The sequence below is a fragment of the Aureobasidium namibiae genome (assembly GCF_000721765.1).
Source record: "Aureobasidium namibiae CBS 147.97 unplaced genomic scaffold scaffold_12, whole genome shotgun sequence".
NCBI lineage: Eukaryota > Fungi > Ascomycota > Dothideomycetes > Dothideales > Saccotheciaceae > Aureobasidium > Aureobasidium namibiae.
The window spans coordinates 464,048-483,587 of record NW_013581197.1 but is presented as its reverse complement, the minus strand read 5'-3'; the positions used below and the strand labels follow the sequence as shown (position 1 = coordinate 483,587).

Here is a 19,540-nt window from a genome sequence, read left to right as displayed (position 1 = left end):
TACATCTCAATGATATAGCACTCGGCTAGAAAACTAAGAAGCCGATCGAGAGTTGAGGGGTCTCGGTTCATGATGCGGTGATGGCGAGGAGAAGCAAGTCGACGGGCCGGTGAAGCGTGATTGGTCGTAGAACGCGTGCGCCAAGACAAAATGATGGGGCCCAGAGTTGACGAGGATAAACATCCATGTCACAACAAAGCAGCTTCGAGGTTCCATCATTGCGTCCCAAAGCCATCCCGTCCCTCTACTCGACGCCAACCATTCACGTCCAGCGATATGATCTAGTCTGATCCATTCCACGTCCAGCTCAGACACTTTTTGGCGCACTCTTCCAGGATAGCTCCGTCGAAGCACAACAACAACGCGTCAAACAACAATGGCGCCCCGTTCCAAGACAGCTCCTGTCGGCTCGTCGCAATGGATCCAGACTGAGCGCGACCAGGCTGCCGAGTTTGTCGATATGGAGATTGAGGAATTTGGCTATGCTGCTCAGAACGAGATGGAATGGTTGAACGAGCACATGGCCGAGATTTTCAGCAGCAATCCTGTGTACGCTGTCTCAATCTCTTTCTGAAAATGCTTGCGCTTACGTTTGCGCAGCAATTTTGCCGACATCTTCAAGACCCCTGGAAAGCTGCGAGGCAAAACTCCTCGCACAGCGCGCAAGAACGCTGCTGCCCGTGCCGTAAATCTCCCCAGTTGCGCGCCTGAAGAGGAACTGCACTAACAGCAATCACAGCCTTTGACGGATCTTTTTGCGCCCAACCCTCAATCGACCTTTAGCCCGGCTCCCAAGAACGACTTCTACTCGAAAGTTGCTCAGTTCCAGATCGCTCAGGATGGCGAACAGGAGCGCCCTCGCTCAGGAACATCCAGAAGAAGCCCTCTACGCGTTGGCAAGGAGAACACGGATTCTGGGTACCACGGTTTGACTGAGGATGAGATGGACGTTGATTCGCAGCAGTCCATGCTCAAAAACAGCCACGCTCAAGCTCCCGACCTCGAGCCTCTGCAAGAGCACGTCACAAATGATCCCGTAGTTAACGACACGGCATCTTTTGTTTCGGCCAACGAAGACGCCGAGAACGCCCACGAGGACTCCGTAGAGGACGACGACCAAGCCACCGTGCCCGACCCCGAGTCCAGCAGCCGCCCCGTTACGCAAGACTCGCACGCGCCATTTATCGACGAAAACTGGCCTGCCGAGGTTGAGCAGGATGAGAACGAGATGACAGATGAGGAAGAGCCGGAAGAGGACGAGGAAGACGACAACGCCAAATCGCCCTCCGACACCTCAACACCCGACAAGCCGTTGACGCGTAAGAGCAGTCTGACGTTCGCCGCTCTGCCTGCCCGTGAGCCTTTGACTGCTAAGCGAAGCATTGGTCCCAGAGGCAGTCACATGGATGCGTTTGGTGGCGCTCGCACAAGTGCCTTTGGTAAGAGCTTTGGCATCACGCAGCAGACCAATTCCCAGCAAGCAGAAGATGCAGACGGACATAACAAGACGTCGACTCAAAGACTGCACGAGCGCATAACCTTACTCGGTCAGCAAAAGGAGCCTCGCACGTCGAAATCCATTCACATGCCTACTTATCCTTCGCTACCAGCTCATGAGCACCGATCTACTTCCGGACCATCTCAAGAGAACATTCCAGGTGACACGCAACCACTTGTTGACGACGATGATGATTGGATTGCTCCTATACTCCCCAGCTCTCGTGCCGCTAGTGGCGTCGATACGCAGAAGCTGAACGACCAAGTGTCTGATCCTGTCTCGGTCGAAGAGGCACAGCCAGCCTTCAGCGGCATCCCTCTACCTGCATTGCGCGAATCGCCGTCCAAGTTCTTCATGGGACATCACAAGTCCAACTCGACAGCCACACTCGCATCTCCTGCAAAGGTTGCGACTGCTCCTCAACGCGTCCATCACCAGAAGAACACATCAGTTTCGAACCCCAACTTCCCGCCTGGTAGCGGTGCCACCACTCCTATCAATAACTCTATCGCTTCCCCGACGAAGCAAAAGTTCGCAGAAGCACCCATCAGCGCGTCCAAGGCGAAACTGTACTCCGTCTTCAAATCGGCCAAGGGCATGTTCGGTAGTAGCGCTGCAGCCAGTGCCCAGGCAAAGATGAACTCACTCTCTTCTCCCCATCGACCGCTCTCTGCTGCAACCTTTGAGCGTCCTGATCCAGACATGTCCAAGATGCCTGGAGGACTCTACCCTGATCTTGGCCAGAACAGACCAGCTACCGCCCTCCCTACAGCCGGCGGAAACAGGCGAACTCGCAGCTCAACGGAGCACGCCCGTAGGAAGGACAAGGACGAACAAAACACTGTGGACGACCTAGAGAAAGTCAGGCAACAAGAGAGGCAAAAGGCTCATGAGAAGGCCGAGAAAGAAAAGGCTAACGAGACAGCGCGCCTTGAGAAGGAGAGACTCGCAGCAGCCAGCCGCCCTGGTGCTGCATCACAGCAATCGTGGAGGTCGACTGCAGACGAGGGAAGCGACGTTGATGAGACGGGTCCTCCAGTGCCCTCCAAGACTGGTGCTCCAGCTGGCAAATTGAGAGCACCTGGTAGACTGGCCAAGCCATCGAGATTGGGTAGCATTCAACCAAAGCCTGCTCCGGTCAGTATCAAGGTGGCTTCGGGTTCGCAAAGACTTGGCTCTACTCAGCCTGGAAATTCTTCTCAAGATGTCAACTCTGGGCCAGCCACTCGCCAACAGCCGTCTCGCGCTGGCAGTGCACAGCCCCCTGCATTGTCAAAATCTGTTGGTGCAGGAGCAGGCTCTGTTCGCAGTGTCAAGGCTCTCGAAGCTGCTGCCAGAAAGAAGGAGCAGGATGAAAAGGTGGCGCAAAAGAAGGCAGAACAAAAGCGCGAGATTGAGCGCAAACGAGCTGCCAAAGCTGAAGAAGATCGCAAGGCTGAACAGGAACGTAAGGCGGCCGAGCAGCAACGACTTCAAGAGGGTAGAGTCGCGGCACAAAGGCAGGCAGAGCAGAGGAAAGTCGAGCAGCAAAGACAGTTGGCTTTGCAGCAGAAGAAGAGTGCTGAATTGGTAAGTGGACTCTATTTGGAGGAGTCGTCATTCATGCTAATGTTCGTAGGCTGCGACTATGGAGCAAGAGAAAATGGACAGACAGCAGACACAGGCGTCTACACTACCTCGGGGCGACATTGGCGGCACATTGAGACAGCTGTCCAAGCAGGACCGCCCTGCGCCTCAGGCCAACACTGCAAAGCCCGCTAAGCGTCCCCTTCAGGAGGCTGAAGAATCGTCACAACGTCCTACTATCAGCAGAGCGCCAACCTCGTACCAGCAGCAAGGTGACAAGCGACGCAAGACGCTGGAGGGCGATGACGATGAGACCGACAGACCTTCAGACAACGCATTGACAGCTCCTCCAAAGAGACCCTCGAATATGCGCAAGGAGTCGACACTGAACAAGTTCCCTCACAGCTACACTCATGCACCTCCACCGGCGGCTCACCACTCTCAGAACATGTTGAAGGCGACGGTCACAGCACAGCATTACGCACAGCACGCCAAAGCGGGTATGCATCCTAATGATATGATGAAGTTGTCGACAGCCAGGATTCCTTTCGCAGAAAACTCGAACCCTCCCGGAGCATCGTCGAGCAAGGGAGCACCTCCCTCTGCCTTCAAGACTCCTGGGCGACCGGCAGCTCAGGTTGTCTCTAAGAAATCAGTGCCCAAGTCTGCTAAATCTTCACCCTTGTACCCCAATGGAGACAGCATCAACCTGCCTGAAATTGCTACAGACAGTGAGGACGAGGATTCTGACGACGATCAGACTGGTGGATTCCGAGCACCATCTTGGGTTGCTTCCCCAGCACTCCGCGATCTGCTCACACAGCAACAGCTTGTGGACCCCGAGAGTATCTTTGGACCCATCGCACCGCTGCAGATGGAAGAGGTGTTCCGCAACAGCAAGAACCCCGAGCGATTGAAGAAGTTCCGCGAGCGTGGATCATCTGCTCGCTGGGTGGACACAGGAGACGCAGTCACGAAAGAGGAAAAGGTCAAGGACCGCGAGATGCGCGCACGAGTTGTCAAGGAAGGTGGGTGGAGATTTGGACAGGACGCGTAGATTCATGGATGAAGACGCACGTGTGGGATGAACACAGGACTTCGTATTTCTTTGGTCTCATTGTGCATTTTCTAGCATGAGGCTCTTTTGATGGGCGTTTTGGGTAGCGGGTCTTGTGGGTTTTATTTGACGATCTTTGTTTGTTTGCGATCGGAACGCAGCCCATGGGGAGGATGAAACGATACAGCGTCAAAACAGGACGGAGGATTGCAGAGGTGATTCTAGCAAGCAATAGAATGGCTAGCCTTCAGGAATTGCATGCGTTAAACAAGATTGCGTGAACGAAATCAAGGCAGTGATTATGGGCGGCAGGACCGAGGAGCCAACAGTACGGCGTGTCCATGACGAGCTTTCGGAGGAGATGTGGAGCTCGCGGATGCGGATGTGCATGTGAAAGTGCACGGAGCTCTGATTGTTTCGCGTGGATGACGTTTCTGCAACAAAAATCAGGGCGCAGCTTGGGAAGCTGCCGGCTGTCTTCTTCTGTCGCGTGCTCTTCCTCAACACCTCCTTGTCTTCCCATCCTCACTACTCTTTCCAATTCCTATCCATTCAGTCGGTGAGCCTCTCCTGCAGCTTGTATCCCTTGCGTCTTGGACTCGTCTCATCAGTTACCACAGACTAGCCGCCGCCATGTCGAACACAAACTACCCCAACCTCAACCCCCAGCTGCAGAACGCAAAGGGCGCTGCCATCAACGCTAAGGACGCTGTCGTCAACAGTAAGGTACGTGGCCAATCCTCTGTCGGCATCCATTCATTGAAAGATGGTAGCTGTGTGGCACATCAGTCCACAGCTGCAGCTTTGTTTGATCCGTGTTTCCAGCTTGACTCCTAGAACATGCCTTATCAATGAGGAGTATACATCTACTTTATCTTCGGTTGTGCTGACTCTCTCTTTCCACAGTAATTTCACGCTCTTGAGCGAACCAGAGCTCCAACTCACATTGTTTTCAGATGCCAGTGCTGCTTACCAGAACCTCGCCAACGGCCCCGCAGCCGAGAAGGCCAGAATTGAGAGCGAGAAGACCTCGCAGGAGTACTCCAACTTGATGGACTCCAAGAGAGTGCCCGACCAGCCCGCTGCCACTGGCCAGCCCCTGACTCACTACCACTCGTTCTTCTACAACCTCCTCAGCTGGGAGAACCCCCGTGTCACCACCATCTCCTTCGCCTCGATCCTCACCTTCATCTTCTTCACCCGCTATGTCCCTATCCTCAAGTACCTTTTCAAGGCCCTTTACATCGTCCTCGGTAGTAAGTAGCCACCAACTCTGGCCAAACTGATGGAACTGTGGCTGACATACATATCAGTTACCGCTGCCGCTGAAGTTGTTGGCAAGCTTGTCATGGACCGCGGCTTTGCCTCGCGCATGCGTCCTCGCAAGTACTACACCATTCCCCGTGAGACCCTCGAGGCCTCTCTGGACGATGTTGAGCAGCTCATCAACTTCTTCGTTATTGAGTTCCAGCGCATTATGTTCGGCGAGAACGTCTTTGTCACTGTTGGTGCCTTCTTCGTCACCTTCGTCTCCTACTTCCTCGTCAAGATCATGCCCACCTGGGGTCTTGCTCTTCTCTTCACCACCCTGATCTACACCGTTCCTCTTGTCTACATCAACAACCGTGAGGTCATTGACGCTCAGATTGAGAACGCCAGCACCATCATCAACGAGCAGACCCAGCAGGTTCGCACCATCGCTGCCGAGCAGACTCAGCACGCTACCGACATTGCCAAGAGCACCGCTACCGACCTCTCCAACCGTGCCTCTGAGCTCATCGGCCAGGCCAAGCAGCGTGCCGGTCAGGCTGATGCCCCCAACCCTGCCAACCTGAACCCCGCCAAGAACGAGCCCGAGAGAGAAATCAAGAAGGAGGACGTCCAGAACGCTGCCAACAACCTTACCAACAAGGCCGCTGCCACCGCCCAGGATGCCGCCAACAAGACCTCTGCCACTGCTCAAAACGCCTATGACTCCGCTGCCAGCACCACCCAGTCTGCCGCTGAGAAGACTTCCGCCACTGCCCAGAATGCTGCCGACAAGACTTCCGCTACTGCTCAGTCTGCTGCCGACAAGACCTCTGCTACCGCTCAATCGGCCGCTGACAAGACCTCAAGCACCACTGGCGACTCGTACAACTCTTTCGGCGCCAGCACACCCTTGACCGAGTTCGATGCTCCCAGCGCTCCCACCACCGAGCCCAGCGCTGCCTCGCACACCCAGCCCATCCTCCGTGACGAGAACGTCTACCACGAGAACTCTGCACCTGAGAACGTCAGAGCCGAGGCTCCCCTCCTGTAAAGAGATACATCATCGCATCTGATACGGTCGTAATGATGGATTCAACGAAGATCAATGATGAAAACTTTCACATAGCACATGCATGACATGCTGAAAACAAAAAGGTCGATAATGTAGTCTTAGTTTGTTGAAAAGAGGACGCGCCTAAGGGAACACACAGATTGATACCTAGGGGTCCCTTGTTGATGTCTTTTTTCGAATCAGCGAGCAATCATTTTCCATTTCCCTCTTACTTTCTGTACCACTCGCATATTCTTCTCGGTGATTGTCGGTGCTTGCGTGATTATTGCAAAACATGACGTGTATCTAACATTTGGTCACGTTGGGTCAGCAGGTTCAATTGCGACCCTGCCCCCGCCATTGAAGACAGGGTGCTAGCTCTTGCAAGCGAAAATGAAGGATAATCGACGACGACACGTCCGCCTCTGGTCTTATCAAGTATGTAACACACTTTATGGACACTTTAGCACCATATCTAGGACAAACATCAAGCTCAGACCATTAATCCCGCGTTCAGGGCTGGAAATCGACAAAATATGTTTTTGTGATTCGAATCTATGAAGAACAACAAGAACCACGTGTATTGTTGGCACAAATTCACCATTGGTGAGAACACGACAAGCAAAACATATAGAAGCATCGTGACCCCGGAAAAGTACAGACTTGAGCTGAAGAGATGAATGTATATTGCAAAGACCTCCTAAGATGATAGAATGGATGAAAACATGATTGGAGGTTTTCGATGATGATGCTCGCTTCCGATGACGACATCCGAAAAAGCTGATGGCATCGGGAAGCCGACTCCCGACGCGAATCCACCAAAAGTCAACCAAATTTAGCTGCTGTTGTTGTTCGTTGTTGGTTGAACCAAGAAAAACAGAATGACAAGCGTCTCGAGATTATCTATACTAACGTCACGGAATACGCTGTACATTGAAGCGAGCACAACACACTACGAATCCGGCAACTCGGTAGAGACCAGAGATCGCCGAATCGTGAACGAGCGGACTCTTTCGTGGTTTCGTACGCGTGAGGGTTGGAGCCACCTTGTTGCCATTGAATAGCTACATCGGTTACTAACGACTAGCCACCACTAATCCGAATATCAATCATCCCCATCACAAGCGTCTACGTTGTCTTCTCGTTGTGTCATACGGTTGCCACCACCTTGTTACGAAGTTGCAGGCTCACTGTCTTTCAGCGTGCAGAATCGTGGCTGGCCCGAGATTCTCGCATCCCTCAAAAGAGAACTCTGGAATGTCAGACCGATGATAATGTGGCCAGCCTCGCGCTGGATACGGTTGTTGATGGGCCGCCTTTTATTCCAAAACACAAGAATGCCCTACGGGGCCATGTCGTACACTTGATCAACAAAGGGGATGTAGGGGTGTCGAAGAACGGGGTGTCGAAGAACGCAGCGTCGGGATGGTGACCATGGTTATCCCCTATTCGTACGGCGCGTTGAAATGGGGCACTGCGCCTTCAGGGCTGGTGCAGCGGACAAGGCATATGCTCGAATACGAAGCCAACTGTCTCATGAGCCTGAACTGTTCTGAAGAGCCTCGAGTGAGACCGCATTGGCCTCGCTGGAGAGACGTATCCACTGTGAGTATGATCCGATGGTTTCCCCCTCGAAGGTCCTTCGCAAACCTTGGAACAAGTTACCAAAGTCTTCGCAGTGGTGTGTACCAGTGGGACCGAGGAAGAAAAGGAATCTCTGCCACTTGCGGCCTTGCAGAATCATCTGCGCCATATCCTGTCGTCCGCGAGTGTTGAAGATTTGTGCAAACTCACGCTCCTCTTGTGATAATTCGTTGCTGCCATCGTAATACTCTAAGACGGGCCACATCATGCATGGTGAACTGAATGCCGACTTCTTGGTTTCGATTGTTGCGAATTCCCAGTCGATGATGCCGGTGATGTTGTAATCTTGATCGACGAGAATGTGGTCGCCCTTATCTTCGCCATGTTTCAAGTAGAATTTATCGCCTGCCGCACTTGCCAAGAGACTGGGTAGATGCTCTAGCCTCCAGAGATGAGTCAAGTAGTTTTCAGTAGCGAGCGTGGCTAGTTCACCATCTACAATCATGTCCAGCTCGTGCTTCAAGATCGAGGTGAGCGACTCCTCCAAGGTAGAAAACGGTCCGAGTGGATTCGCAGGAGACACGAAAAGATGGCCTTGGGCGAATGGTCCGACCAATCCACCTTGAGAGAGTGATCCGGTCTCTAGGAACGGGCACTTCTCGAGTTCAAGAAACACGTCTGCAAGCTGTTCCATGACTTTCGTCTTTTGCTGGGCCGAAGCATTATACCAATCTAGTGGCTTGCCGGGAAGCTTCTCCATAAGCACGAATGGGGTACCGATCTCAATGTTGTCAAAAGAATGGTGGAAAACTTTTGGGACCCTTATGTTGGTTTGTGCAAGAAACTTGAGTGTTTCCACTTCGCTCGTGGAGATGGTCATTTGCGCATCTTGAGGCAGGACGGTGGATTCTTCAAATCGTAGCCGTGCTATCCAGACAACGCCACCATCGAAGCAGATGTCGAGGTTGCAATTCTGACCGCCGGTTTGATTCAAGATCCGCTCTGACTTGGCATCTGGTGCTGCCTTTACAGAATTGTCCAGCAAAGCGGGTATGTGGCATGGGATATGATTGTGGAGACGAGTTGCGATAGATATGAGAGCATCGAAGTCGACTTTGTCAAGTAACGCCTGTAAATGATTCTGTTTTGCAGAGTCGTATGCCGTGAAGAAAGCATCAGGGTCATTGTTCTGCACAATGAGCACTTGATTCCAGTTTCTCGCGGTGCGATGTCACAAACCTCGGATGGACATGTATGAAATTCGGGCGTCAAATGTTTCAAACAACAGTGACCAGAGCAGATCATGCAATCGCCGCTTCCACGCTCCGCAGGCCTGCTGCAACCAGGATAGACGCAATATCTGAGTGGCATGTTCAACAGGATGATGTTGAAATAAAGGAAGAGAAAAACGAGTACAACTGGGAACCTGGCCGCACGGTGCCAAGAGTCATCAGTATGCCACCACTATCAAACAGATCTTTGACAAGCGAGTGGTTCTCCTGTACCAGACAATTAGTGCAGCATTCCACTCAAGCCCACCGCAAGGGTATTTGACCAATGACGATGCGCCAAAGGATTAGCATCATAATCTGCATACGCGCTCTGGAACCCCGGCTACGACAGGAGAAGATAAGTTGCTGATCATGTGTGCAAAGTACTTGCATGGCCCATACGTGGCGCGTACCTCTCTGCGTTTGCGTGTTGAAAGATTGCAGCGAACAGATGGTGTTACCAAGTTCGAGACAACAGTCTGCAAGCCTCACACTGTCCATCAGTTGAGTTCGCACCCTGTATACGCCTGACATGATTGGCTACTCATCCTTACGGCCCAAAGCTGGTGAAGCAGCGTTGTCACTGGCATGCATGTTGGCTACGAAGTCGGCATCGGGTAGCTGCGCGGGGCCAGATGATATCGCTTCTGGATAGTTGCGCGGCTAGTCCTTGCTTCACCACAGAAACATGGCCGCCACCAGGTGCCGCACTGCAGGTTGCAAGAATTGGGCAGTCTCGGGCAAGAACCACTGCAGTTCTCGTGAGTATGAAATTCCCGACTCTGGACGCTAGCTCATATTTACCAGCATCGGACCAGATGGTAAAAGACGTCCCCAGTTCGGTCAGCTGGGTACGACGGATTGGTTTATGTTCGATATTTACTTCTCTGCGTAACAACTCGCTTTCTAAGGCATCCCTCGACTGTTCTTCAAGTAGTAAACCTGAAAGTAGGATGGTCGTCCCCAAGGTTATCGACATCCGACCAATTCAACCTATCGTCTCTTTCCCCTCTATCTCTCTTCTTATTCTCCAGTATAACACCAACGAAGAGAACAACACAGCCCAGACCGCAGATCCATAGGAAGCCTAGACCAACACCATATCCTGTGCGATACAATGGAGCTTCCTCGGTGAAGAACACATTCGAAGCGACGATTCCTCCCAAATTGCCGAATCCGACTGTCATGGCAGCCGAGACAGATCGTTTGTAGTGACCTGACATGCAGTTTTGTACCCAGGCCAGAACGATTGGTTGGGTGATGTAGCCGCCGGGAACGACGAGGAAGAGGGCGAAGTACTTGACGCCGACCGTCAGATTGGTCTGGCAAAGCAGCATGATGTATCCGATTGATGCCACGACAAGGCCGAAGATGCAGAACGAGAAGCGGTGGCGAAGACGATCGGTCAACCAAGCAGCGACGAGCGAGCAGATGGCAGCAACGACGAAGATGGGAATGGAGCGGATTTGGGCCGAGGCGCTCGTGTAGCCCATTTCACGGATGATAGTTGGGACGAAGAACGAGCCAGAGTAGCCTGTGTTGACGATTCCCATGTACATGACCACACCACAATAGATCTTCCAATCTGTGAAGATGCGGCGGGCTGTTTTGTGTTCTGTCAGCTGGTTTCTGTTCTCGAAAAAAAAACAGGTGGTTGTGCAAGAAGGAACGATAGAGGAGACACGTACTCGCAGCTTTATCCAATCTGTTCATCACTGCTTCTCCAGAGTCGGTCTGCAGCCGTGTGATCAAGAGCAGGCGCTCTTCTTCGGTGAGGAACTTTGCTGTCTCGGGCCAGTCGCAAACCCAGAATCTGGCAGCGAAGCCAACAAGGACGGTCAAGATGCCTTCGATGATGAAGATCCTGTGTTCAAAAGTTAGCATCTCTCAAAAGTAAATCACAGAAGAGAACGCTACCATCTCCAGCCTGAGTATCCACCAACACCATCCATCTTTGCAAGAGCATAGGCCAGAAGCTTCACAATATCAGTATAAAATTGTTGAATAGCACGCTTTAATCGACACTCACACCACCAAAACCACCGGCAAGAATACTGGCAGAGAAGAACAAGGAGAGTCGCCATTGTAGTTCGTAGCGCTGGTAATCTGATTCAGGTGAGCATATAATGCGTGATGTGGATAATATAACCATTCCCTACTTACACATGCTGATGAGATAGATGCAGCCACTGGATTGCAAAACGATTAGACGTATATAATTTCGAAACATTGTTTGAGACTTACGGGAACAGTCCAGCCTCAAATATGCCAACTAGGACTCTCATGGCCACAAGTCCTTCAAAAGTATTGACTAAACCTTGCCCAATAGTCGCGATGCCTGCGGAACAACAATTAGTAAGACCAATCTCGCTACAACCAGAACTCAACATACCCCAAAGGACCATAATACAACTCAACCAAAGGGAGGGGGCAATCTTCTTGAGTACCACGTTGGACGGTACCTCGAATAAGATGTACTATCGCCAACGAGTCAGCATGCCGCCCATATATAAAGCCTAGACATAAGAGAATAGAACTCACAGGGATAAAGAACACGAACAACGCGATGTTGTAATCGTGTCCACCCATTTTCAACTCAGCAGTCATACCCTGAATCTTCGCATTGCCAATGTTCGTACGGTCCAAGAAGGCAAGAAGGAACAAAACAGTTAATCTGGAAGAACATCAGAACATATTCTCTCTATACCCAGCATCCAGACTCACGGCGGCAAGATTCTAAGGTCAATTTTCCGCAGCAACTTCTTCTCAGCAATAGGGTCGATAAAGACAGCGGTATCCGAACCATTCCCCTCCACAAATTCAAAGTGTTCGATCGAGTGTTTCTTGGATGTATCGTTCATATTTGCAATTGACCCGGCAGGAAGGGAGGAACTGGGAATGGAAGTCCTGAAGGATGCAGCCCAAACACGGTCATTTATATGATTTCGATAACGACTAGCCGAATGTACCTACATGTACTATGGGTCTGCACCATCTCCATATGGGGTATCCGAGGATAGAGTTGTGGGGGATCGGCGTGGCAGGTATACATACGTGCGGAAGGTTGCCGAAATCGCGGAGTGGTTCCTTTGAAGGATTCATTAATGCACACAAAAGTGTGTTTATGGCTTGTCGTGGAGAACTGAACGGCAGGTCACGGTCAACATGGACACAGGAGTTGGCAACAGATAGCGGTGATAGACCGTCGAGCTGAGAAAACGTGAGGGGTTGCAGAGCCGATGGGATGTGGCAAGAGCGACTAATGTGCATATGCCAAGCGCACTAGCTAGCGATGAATAAATAGATCGATGGAGGAAGGTGCAACGAAGAAAGAAGTAGTTGAACGTTGTAGGATAGAAGAATGTACGCTGCCAGGACCCGCTTGGTCGCCAATCATTTCAATCCAAACCCTTCGCTTTCGGACACAGCACGCCAGAGCTTCTCTTCGAGCTTCGCCTTGCTCTCGTAGCCCCAAAGTACCAACATATTGAAACATGTCCGTGCGATAGGGAACCTCTCTTGGTCTGTGCCAGCGTTTTGCCCTTGTCCAGCAGTCCCGTCACCACCACAGACGATGCGAAGAACAAGATTCGTGGCACCAACAGCAGGTATACGATCGGAGCCAGTGATGAAACCAAGGAGCTTTCGTTGTGCCTCAGGTGTAGCACCTCGGAAACAGTCCCAGAACCAGGATATGACCGGTACTTGGTCAGCAGGGTTGGGTAGTGGTTTATGCGGCGGAGCAACCTCGCGCCAATTCTCGTATACAGCAACCGCCTTGAGGGAATTGACATCCAAGGCTTCATCAGAGCCGCGGACCATGAGTTCGATCTCTTCGGCGCGGAATAATGAAAGAGCGTTGCCAGCACAAACGGTGAAAAAGCCACGCTTGAAGGGCTCAAACTGTCTAGTCACAGATGTGTCCAACAGATAGCGCACATAGGCGTCGACATATTCACGGCAGTTCGTGTTGGTGACTGGTATAGCTTCGCCACCTGGAATCAATGGAACGTCCGTCACCACGCCATACCGCTCAGTACTTGCAACAAAGTCTCTGCAATAGGTTGCTTCGACGTCTCCATCAAAGTCGAGAAGGTCGCGTAAACCTTTCGCTAACACGGGCCTGTACTCTGCCAAATCCTCGAGGGTATAAGTCACTTGAGTTCTGCCACTCGAGGGCAGAGCAGAATTTTGCGCCGGAGGAGGGGCCGAAGCGAGCAACTTGCGGAAGGCAAATGGTGGAAGGGCTACATCTAGGATGGTAGAGTTGTAAATCGCGAGGCCGAGGAGAGCTCCTACAAGGTAGTACTGATCGCTGGTCTCGAAGGAAGACGGATTGAAGTAACAGAAACCCGAGTCGTCATCATAAAGGAACATGCCTAGGTGATAGTGTTAGTCCTTATGTCAAGTCGACTGTGTCGAAATTACAGGCATACCATGATTGGGATCGAAGATATCTCTGACCACTGTCAAGAACCACTCTTTTCTCAAACCACCTGCGTCAACACCTTCTTCGTCTGTGAAGTGGACTTTGAGTCCCTTTTTCAACTCTTCTGGACCTGACCCTACAGCACCGCTGATTTGCTTCAGACTGTCGTCAACCATACACTCACGCCTTACACGTAAGTGGAAATAGCCGTCAATGGACCTGCGTGTGGTGACAGAGTCGAAGTAAGCCTCACGAGCCATGATCTCCATCTGACGACGTGCGTCGTACTCCATGAGTCGAATTTTGGCGCCCATGGAGAGAAAGAGCGGGTATTGACAAAAGGTAAACTTCGCTTTCTTAGACTCCCAAGCCTTGAAGTCTGCGACGAGATCGTAATAATCGAGCAGTGTGTTGTAGAAGTCCGAAGTAGGCAGCAGTTGTCCGTGCATCTTTGTGCGTGGCTTAGACAGAGAACTCATGCTTGTTTGGGCAGGAGTAAGACCAGCCCTTTTCGTCTGCCATGTGTTGTTTGCAGCGAACAACATTGCCATGACTTTGGCAGCAGCTTTCAACTGCCAGTCCTCACTATAGTCAATCACACTTATCGTCTCCATTTGTGGCATCTTGTTCCTGCCAGCTCCACTACTGCTGCCGCTCAAACCAGTTGCTGATTGGAGCTGGGCAAACGTGTTCCTCGCAGACCCAGACAAATCGGGAATAAGACCACCATCTTGAGGTATAATACTGCGAGGTCGACTCTTGCGGCGCGAAAGTCGGTAAGTAACGAACCTCGCCACCAGATCAACCATTTTTACGAATTGTTGCTCAGGCAGTCTACTGAACCAATTAGTGAGACACCGATGACAATTCTCGGAAGCGTTGGCGACCAGTCCAAAGATGCGCTTGAGGATGCCAGCATGCTGTCCAGGTTCATTTCCAGGAGTGCCTGACGGCTTCTGGGGAGACGGAAGTCTTGAGGAAGACGGTGGCGCCAAAGTTGAAGCCTTGAGTCCAGATGGAGTGCGAGGAATTGGTGGCCTGTTGCCAGGTGCGCGCGTTGAGGGGTGTAATGAAGGGTTTGCCAGAATGACAAGCAGAAAGCGTATGTGGTCTGGTTCAAGCAGGGGTCGCGTAGGCCGTTTCAATATGTTTTCAGTGATCTTCAACAAGGCTCGTTCAACGTGCAGCCGGGCTTCTGCAATGTCCTCGTCAATCTCCTTAGCATTGACGGATCCACGAATATGCTCCTGCACCTTCTCCTGGTCGACACCTCTCATGTTCGCAACTCTGTCGCGCCACCTAAGCCCAGCAGAATGCACAACATCGTACCAATGAGAAAGCTGATCCCAATCGATATGGGGAGACCTTGAAGTAGTCAAACGTCTACTTTCCGAGCTATGATGACCGCGTTTGTCCGATTTGTCTGAACAGTTGCGAGTAACTCGACCTGTCCACCAGTCGCCATTCTCTGCGAAATCACCAAGAAGCAAAGTCTTTGCATCGAGCTGAGAGAACGAGTCTAGTGGACTTTGGAGGAAAGTTTCGACCGTTTCACTGGGAGGAGTTTTGATAGCGCTCTCGCTCCTCCTACGCGCAGCAACGGGATGCCGTACAATACTGAAAGAAGTATTGAGGCAGTTGTAATTTCCAAAGCTGCTGAGCATATAATCCTCAAGAGGCTTGAATATGACCTTGACTCGATCGTAACGCTGAGCACTGCGGTCACCATCAACAGGAGGCTGAGGACGCATAGGGAGGGGTGCAGAATGAAAACCAGGTGGTGGTGGGGGCCTCCTGTTTGGCGGCAAAGATGGCATTGGTGGTACTGGAGGCACATGAGGGGCGGTATACGACGAGCCAGCTGTCTTGGGTCTCGAAGGACTCTTGTTCGGCGAAGGAGAAGTCGTGTAGGAGAAGTATTGGAAGTCATCTGGAGTCTTTAAGGTTGCCGAAGCGGGTCCAGGCGTCTCGGGAGGCGACTGCTCGAAGCGGGACGGTGGATGTAAAAATGCATTCTCTGCTGCTGGATCGCTACGAACAAATGGATCCGGAAGGACGGAGGCGTTCGGCGAGGTCGGAACATCTCTTCTACGGCACCGTGCTTCGAGGTAGGTGATGAGGCAGCGATCGATAAGGGCTCTGGTCCGCTCGACTGACAATGGGAGTATGGCTTTGTTCCTGTTAGTACACAGCGAAGCCTTGGTCGTCAAACAATAAACTCACGTTGCGGACCCTGCTGCTGGCCCGGGTAGGTGGAAGACTTTGGATCGCGGGCCTGCTTCACGTAGGGTTCGAGGTCGTTGATGGTCAGGCAATTGGTGCAACGAAAGACGTGAAGATCACGAGGAAAGCGGACTTTGTTATCGCAGCACATACACTGGCGTGTGATCAACTCTTCATCTCTCTTGCGACCACCAATGGGCTTGTCTAGTGTAGGTGCTCCGGATGATGGACCAGCATCCAGTACGGGTACCAAGTGCTCATCGAGAGGGACGCTTCTCAAGACAGGGGCACTCTTCTTCTTTCCAAAAATTCTTGGTAAGGGATGGCTGACGGCACGTGTGTGTGGTTGCTGTCGCGGACTCGACGACTGGGCGGGTCGAGGGCCTGGTGGAGGGTGTTGGTCTCTCGGAACGCGTGGAGGGGATGCAGGAGGCGGTCGATTCGCGTTCCCCGACGAGCCCGAGGTTAGAGATGTGAATCGCGGCGGCCACAGAGACATGCTTTCCCTGATGGTGATGGTTCAGGTAGCTCCTGGCTCGGGATGACGAGGAGCGAAGGTGGAACAATGTCTTGTTGATGCAGGAGGGCAGCAGCTGAGACGGACGCTGGGCGTACCGGGGGAAAGCACGACAGTCATGTCCTGAGTCGACACTGCAACGACCAGGGCAAGGATTGTCAGAGAGAATCGAATACGAAGCGGGCACCAAGCGGTTGAGCTCGTGTTCACCACATTTCGACAATGCTCAGCTCCTCGTCCGTCTCCCTGACATGACTCCGAGTCCCCCCTCACTAGTCACTACCGCGCCTATTTCTGGGGCCGCCCTTCGCCGAACCTAGTCTTTCCACTTAGAGAACCTAGCAGCCGCATCTCACCAATTTGCTGTCCTACAACTTGCTCTTTCTCCCGTCGGCTTGAACTTCAAACCTGCGCCGAATCCATCTTGTCTCATTCATAACCCTGTATGTATGTTTCAGGCGTCGTAAGCCTTCAAATCCTACAATCTTGAATCTCAGGAAAATCACAATTCACGATGCACTGAGAACAAAAGGAAGTGAGCGGGTAGCGTTGTGATTTTGAATGACAACAGTTTGGCTAGTTCATGATAATGCCCGCTAATCCCAGAAATTTTGTGGATGCCTTCGTCCCAACATCGCAACGATACGAAACGAAGACCCTTGCCCAGATCCCTTTTAACAACCACGTCAACGCCGTGAGGGGCGAGACGTTTATCGGTAGCGCCAGAGAGAGAGAGTGTTCTGTCTCTTCCAGGTCTTTCTGCGGCCAGCAGAGGTGTTGTTGTAACGGTGACCCTTGTTAATACCACGGTTGTGCTTGCCGGTCGAGGTAAGGCCACGGAGTTCGCGGTGCTTGTGGACAGGGTTGACGATCCAGTTGATGCGGGCATCCTTGCGGATGGCCTTGTGCTGGGGGTCGACAAGGATGATCTCGAAGTACTTGTAGGTCGAGTCCTGGTTGATCCAGTACGAGTTCAGGACGCGCAAGTTGGCGCAGCGGCGGCCGACACGCTCCTCGGCGACGGAGCGGAGGGAGCGCTGGAACTTGAGCTGGTTAACACCCTGGTTGGTGGGCTTGCCTGGAGGGAGTATTAGAACCAGATCTTTTTCCTCGTTGCAGAATCTTCAATCGTACCGTAGGTGGCGCCCTTGGGGACGGGGCGCTTGCGACCACCGCGGCGGACGCGGACACGGTAGATAACGTATCCCTGCTTGGCCTTGTATCCCAGACGGCGGGCCTTGTCGGGGCGCGAAGGGCGCGAGGCGCGGTGGATGACGTTCAACTGGCGGAGCTATATTGATGCACTCTCAGCAAAGTTCAACGAGTAGCATCAATTCTCATGTAGCGCGTACCTCCCAGCAGCGAACACGGAGAAGGAAGCGCAGGACATCAGACTGCTTCTTCTTCTGGAGCTCTTCGACGTATTTGAGGGCACCCATCTTTGGCAACTGTCAGCGATTGCGACTCTTTCAGGGCCACTGCAATCGATCCTTTCGATGCAGAGATTCGACGTACTGTTACGGTATTGGGGAAGCTGGGTCGTTAGTTTTCGTGGTCGCGGACGAATCGAGAAGGAAGGAAATCTTCAGACTTGCGGCTTCCCATTTTTGCAGGTTGTGCGCGAGATGCTTGGCACAACGCCAAGCCGCCACCAACCGAACCACTTTGGAGTTTGGACCCTTGGGCTTTATCAATCGTTTATTCAAGATTATGGCAGCAGTGAAATATTTTTGCAGATAGGTCATACCATCGTCCACTCTCCTGAGTTTTACTTGAACAGAGTGCACAAACACAGTGAAGAAGACGTTTGTTAGTTATGAAAAAATCGATCACTTGCTCGAGACTATGTACTCTGCTATTGCCGTATGCCTCATACTCAAGTCGTTTCACGTCATGCATATCACAGTCTGCTCCCTTTAGTCTCTCATTGCGATCAGCCATACAGCAAGCGCCGCTTACTTGGCAGCCTCCTTCATCTTGGCCACGCGAGCCGACGTTCTCTTGACGACGTCCTCCTCGTTCCAGATAGTCAGAGCACTGGGAAGTTCGACGACAGCCTTGGCCCACTTTCCAGTGTTTGGCAGAGCCTCGATGGACTTCTTGAGCGACGAAGGAAGGAGGTTGCCCTCCTTGGAGAAAGCAAAGAAGCGGATGAGGAAGGGTGCGATGATGGCCTGCAATTGTGTCTTTGATCAGCATTGTGCCCGCTGAACGTAGACGATAGACAAAATATACCTCAGCAAGGGTGGGCTTGTCCTTGCCGCCAAAGAAGGGAGCAGCGTTTGCCAACAGAGGCTCAATCTCTTTCTCAATAGCGGCAACAGTCTCTTTGGCCAGCTTGTCCTTCTCTTCGCCCTCGGCCTTCATCATTGGGTACAGGCTGCCCTGAACCTTTGTGTTCCAAGTGTCGACAAAGAAAGCCACTCTAGCTCTGAACAGCGGAGCGAAAGGATCATGCAAGCTACCGGGTAGCAGATGCGAAGGACGGGCGTCTGCGAGGAACTGTGCGACGATGCTCGACTCGGTGATGATCTCCTCGTCGTAGAGACCGGGGACGGTGTACTTGATCGAAGGTACGAGACCGCGGGGGTTGATGTCAAGGTACCATTGCTCGCGAGGCTTATCGAGGTCGATGATGACTTCTTCAAAGTCCAGGCCCAGCTCTTCAAGGGTGATGTGGGCGCGGTGAGCGAAAGGACAGAGGTGGTTGGTGTAGAGAGTGATCTTTGGTTGGATGCCCTTGGTCTCGCCGTTGTTGCTTTCGCCGTTCGTGTAGCTTGCCATGATTGCTGTATGTATGGACTGAGTTTGTGATGGTGCACGAGGGTCCAAAGGATCTATTTAACTGTTTCGCGATATGTCGTGATCTTCTATAGGTGGGGTCTAACACTTCGTCATCAATGGATTTAAGCGGAATTACCAAGCTGTACCAATCTACCCGACGGCGTCGGAGCAATTCAACATAACATTCGACCTCCTCCCTGGAAAGTATCAAAATCCGATGGAAAAAGTATTGAATAGATCCAAGAGATGGATAGAGAATAAATGTTCGTCCAGAAACCGAGTGCTTGATTACCCGTACAGCTCACGAGA

The 19,540-nt window shown here is 52.1% G+C and overlaps 7 protein-coding genes across 7 annotated transcripts; 2 read left to right on the top strand and 5 right to left on the bottom strand.

Annotated features, from left to right (window-relative positions):
* Positions 1 to 376: 376 nt before the first annotated feature.
* Positions 377 to 4,121, top strand: M436DRAFT_74139 (uncharacterized protein; the record flags this gene model as incomplete). The annotated part of the gene is made up of 4 exons (XM_013570573.1): positions 377 to 549; positions 601 to 685; positions 740 to 3,067; positions 3,117 to 4,121. The coding sequence occupies 4 exons, from the start codon at positions 377 to 379 to the stop codon at positions 4,119 to 4,121; spliced, it is 3,591 nt and encodes a 1,196-aa protein (XP_013426027.1).
* A 961-nt stretch (positions 4,122 to 5,082) lies between these two features.
* Positions 5,083 to 6,012, top strand: M436DRAFT_17332 (putative Reticulon-like protein 1; the record flags this gene model as incomplete). The annotated part of the gene is made up of 2 exons (XM_013570305.1): positions 5,083 to 5,377; positions 5,435 to 6,012. Coding segments are annotated over 2 exons (873 nt in total), but the record flags the coding sequence as incomplete, so codon positions are not given.
* A 1,945-nt stretch (positions 6,013 to 7,957) lies between these two features.
* M436DRAFT_74137 (uncharacterized protein) lies at positions 7,958 to 9,378 on the bottom strand (the record flags this gene model as incomplete). The annotated part of the gene is made up of 2 exons (XM_013570572.1): positions 7,958 to 9,196; positions 9,247 to 9,378. The coding sequence occupies 2 exons, from the start codon at positions 9,376 to 9,378 to the stop codon at positions 7,958 to 7,960; spliced, it is 1,371 nt and encodes a 456-aa protein (XP_013426026.1).
* Positions 9,379 to 10,207: 829 nt separating this feature from the next.
* On the bottom strand, positions 10,208 to 12,139 carry M436DRAFT_50425 (MFS general substrate transporter; the record flags this gene model as incomplete). Its single annotated transcript, XM_013570389.1, has 9 exons — positions 10,208 to 10,881; positions 10,967 to 11,142; positions 11,196 to 11,254; positions 11,308 to 11,384; positions 11,442 to 11,467; positions 11,523 to 11,616; positions 11,671 to 11,755; positions 11,820 to 11,952; positions 12,003 to 12,139. The coding sequence occupies 9 exons, from the start codon at positions 12,137 to 12,139 to the stop codon at positions 10,208 to 10,210; spliced, it is 1,461 nt and encodes a 486-aa protein (XP_013425843.1).
* Positions 12,140 to 12,671: 532 nt separating this feature from the next.
* M436DRAFT_50761 (HECT-domain-containing protein) lies at positions 12,672 to 16,429 on the bottom strand (the record flags this gene model as incomplete). Its single annotated transcript, XM_013570446.1, has 4 exons — positions 12,672 to 13,657; positions 13,715 to 15,644; positions 15,765 to 15,885; positions 15,927 to 16,429. The coding sequence occupies 4 exons, from the start codon at positions 16,427 to 16,429 to the stop codon at positions 12,672 to 12,674; spliced, it is 3,540 nt and encodes a 1,179-aa protein (XP_013425900.1).
* Positions 16,430 to 17,157: 728 nt separating this feature from the next.
* Positions 17,158 to 17,886, bottom strand: M436DRAFT_50527 (60S ribosomal protein L15; the record flags this gene model as incomplete). Its single annotated transcript, XM_013570404.1, has 3 exons — positions 17,158 to 17,525; positions 17,582 to 17,738; positions 17,800 to 17,886. The coding sequence occupies 3 exons, from the start codon at positions 17,884 to 17,886 to the stop codon at positions 17,158 to 17,160; spliced, it is 612 nt and encodes a 203-aa protein (XP_013425858.1).
* Positions 17,887 to 18,402: 516 nt separating this feature from the next.
* On the bottom strand, positions 18,403 to 19,231 carry M436DRAFT_74133 (thioredoxin-like protein; the record flags this gene model as incomplete). Its single annotated transcript, XM_013570571.1, has 2 exons — positions 18,403 to 18,621; positions 18,683 to 19,231. 2 exons carry the CDS (start codon positions 19,229 to 19,231, stop codon positions 18,403 to 18,405), a joined length of 768 nt encoding a protein of 255 aa, XP_013426025.1.
* Between the last annotated feature and the right edge of the window lie 309 nt (positions 19,232 to 19,540).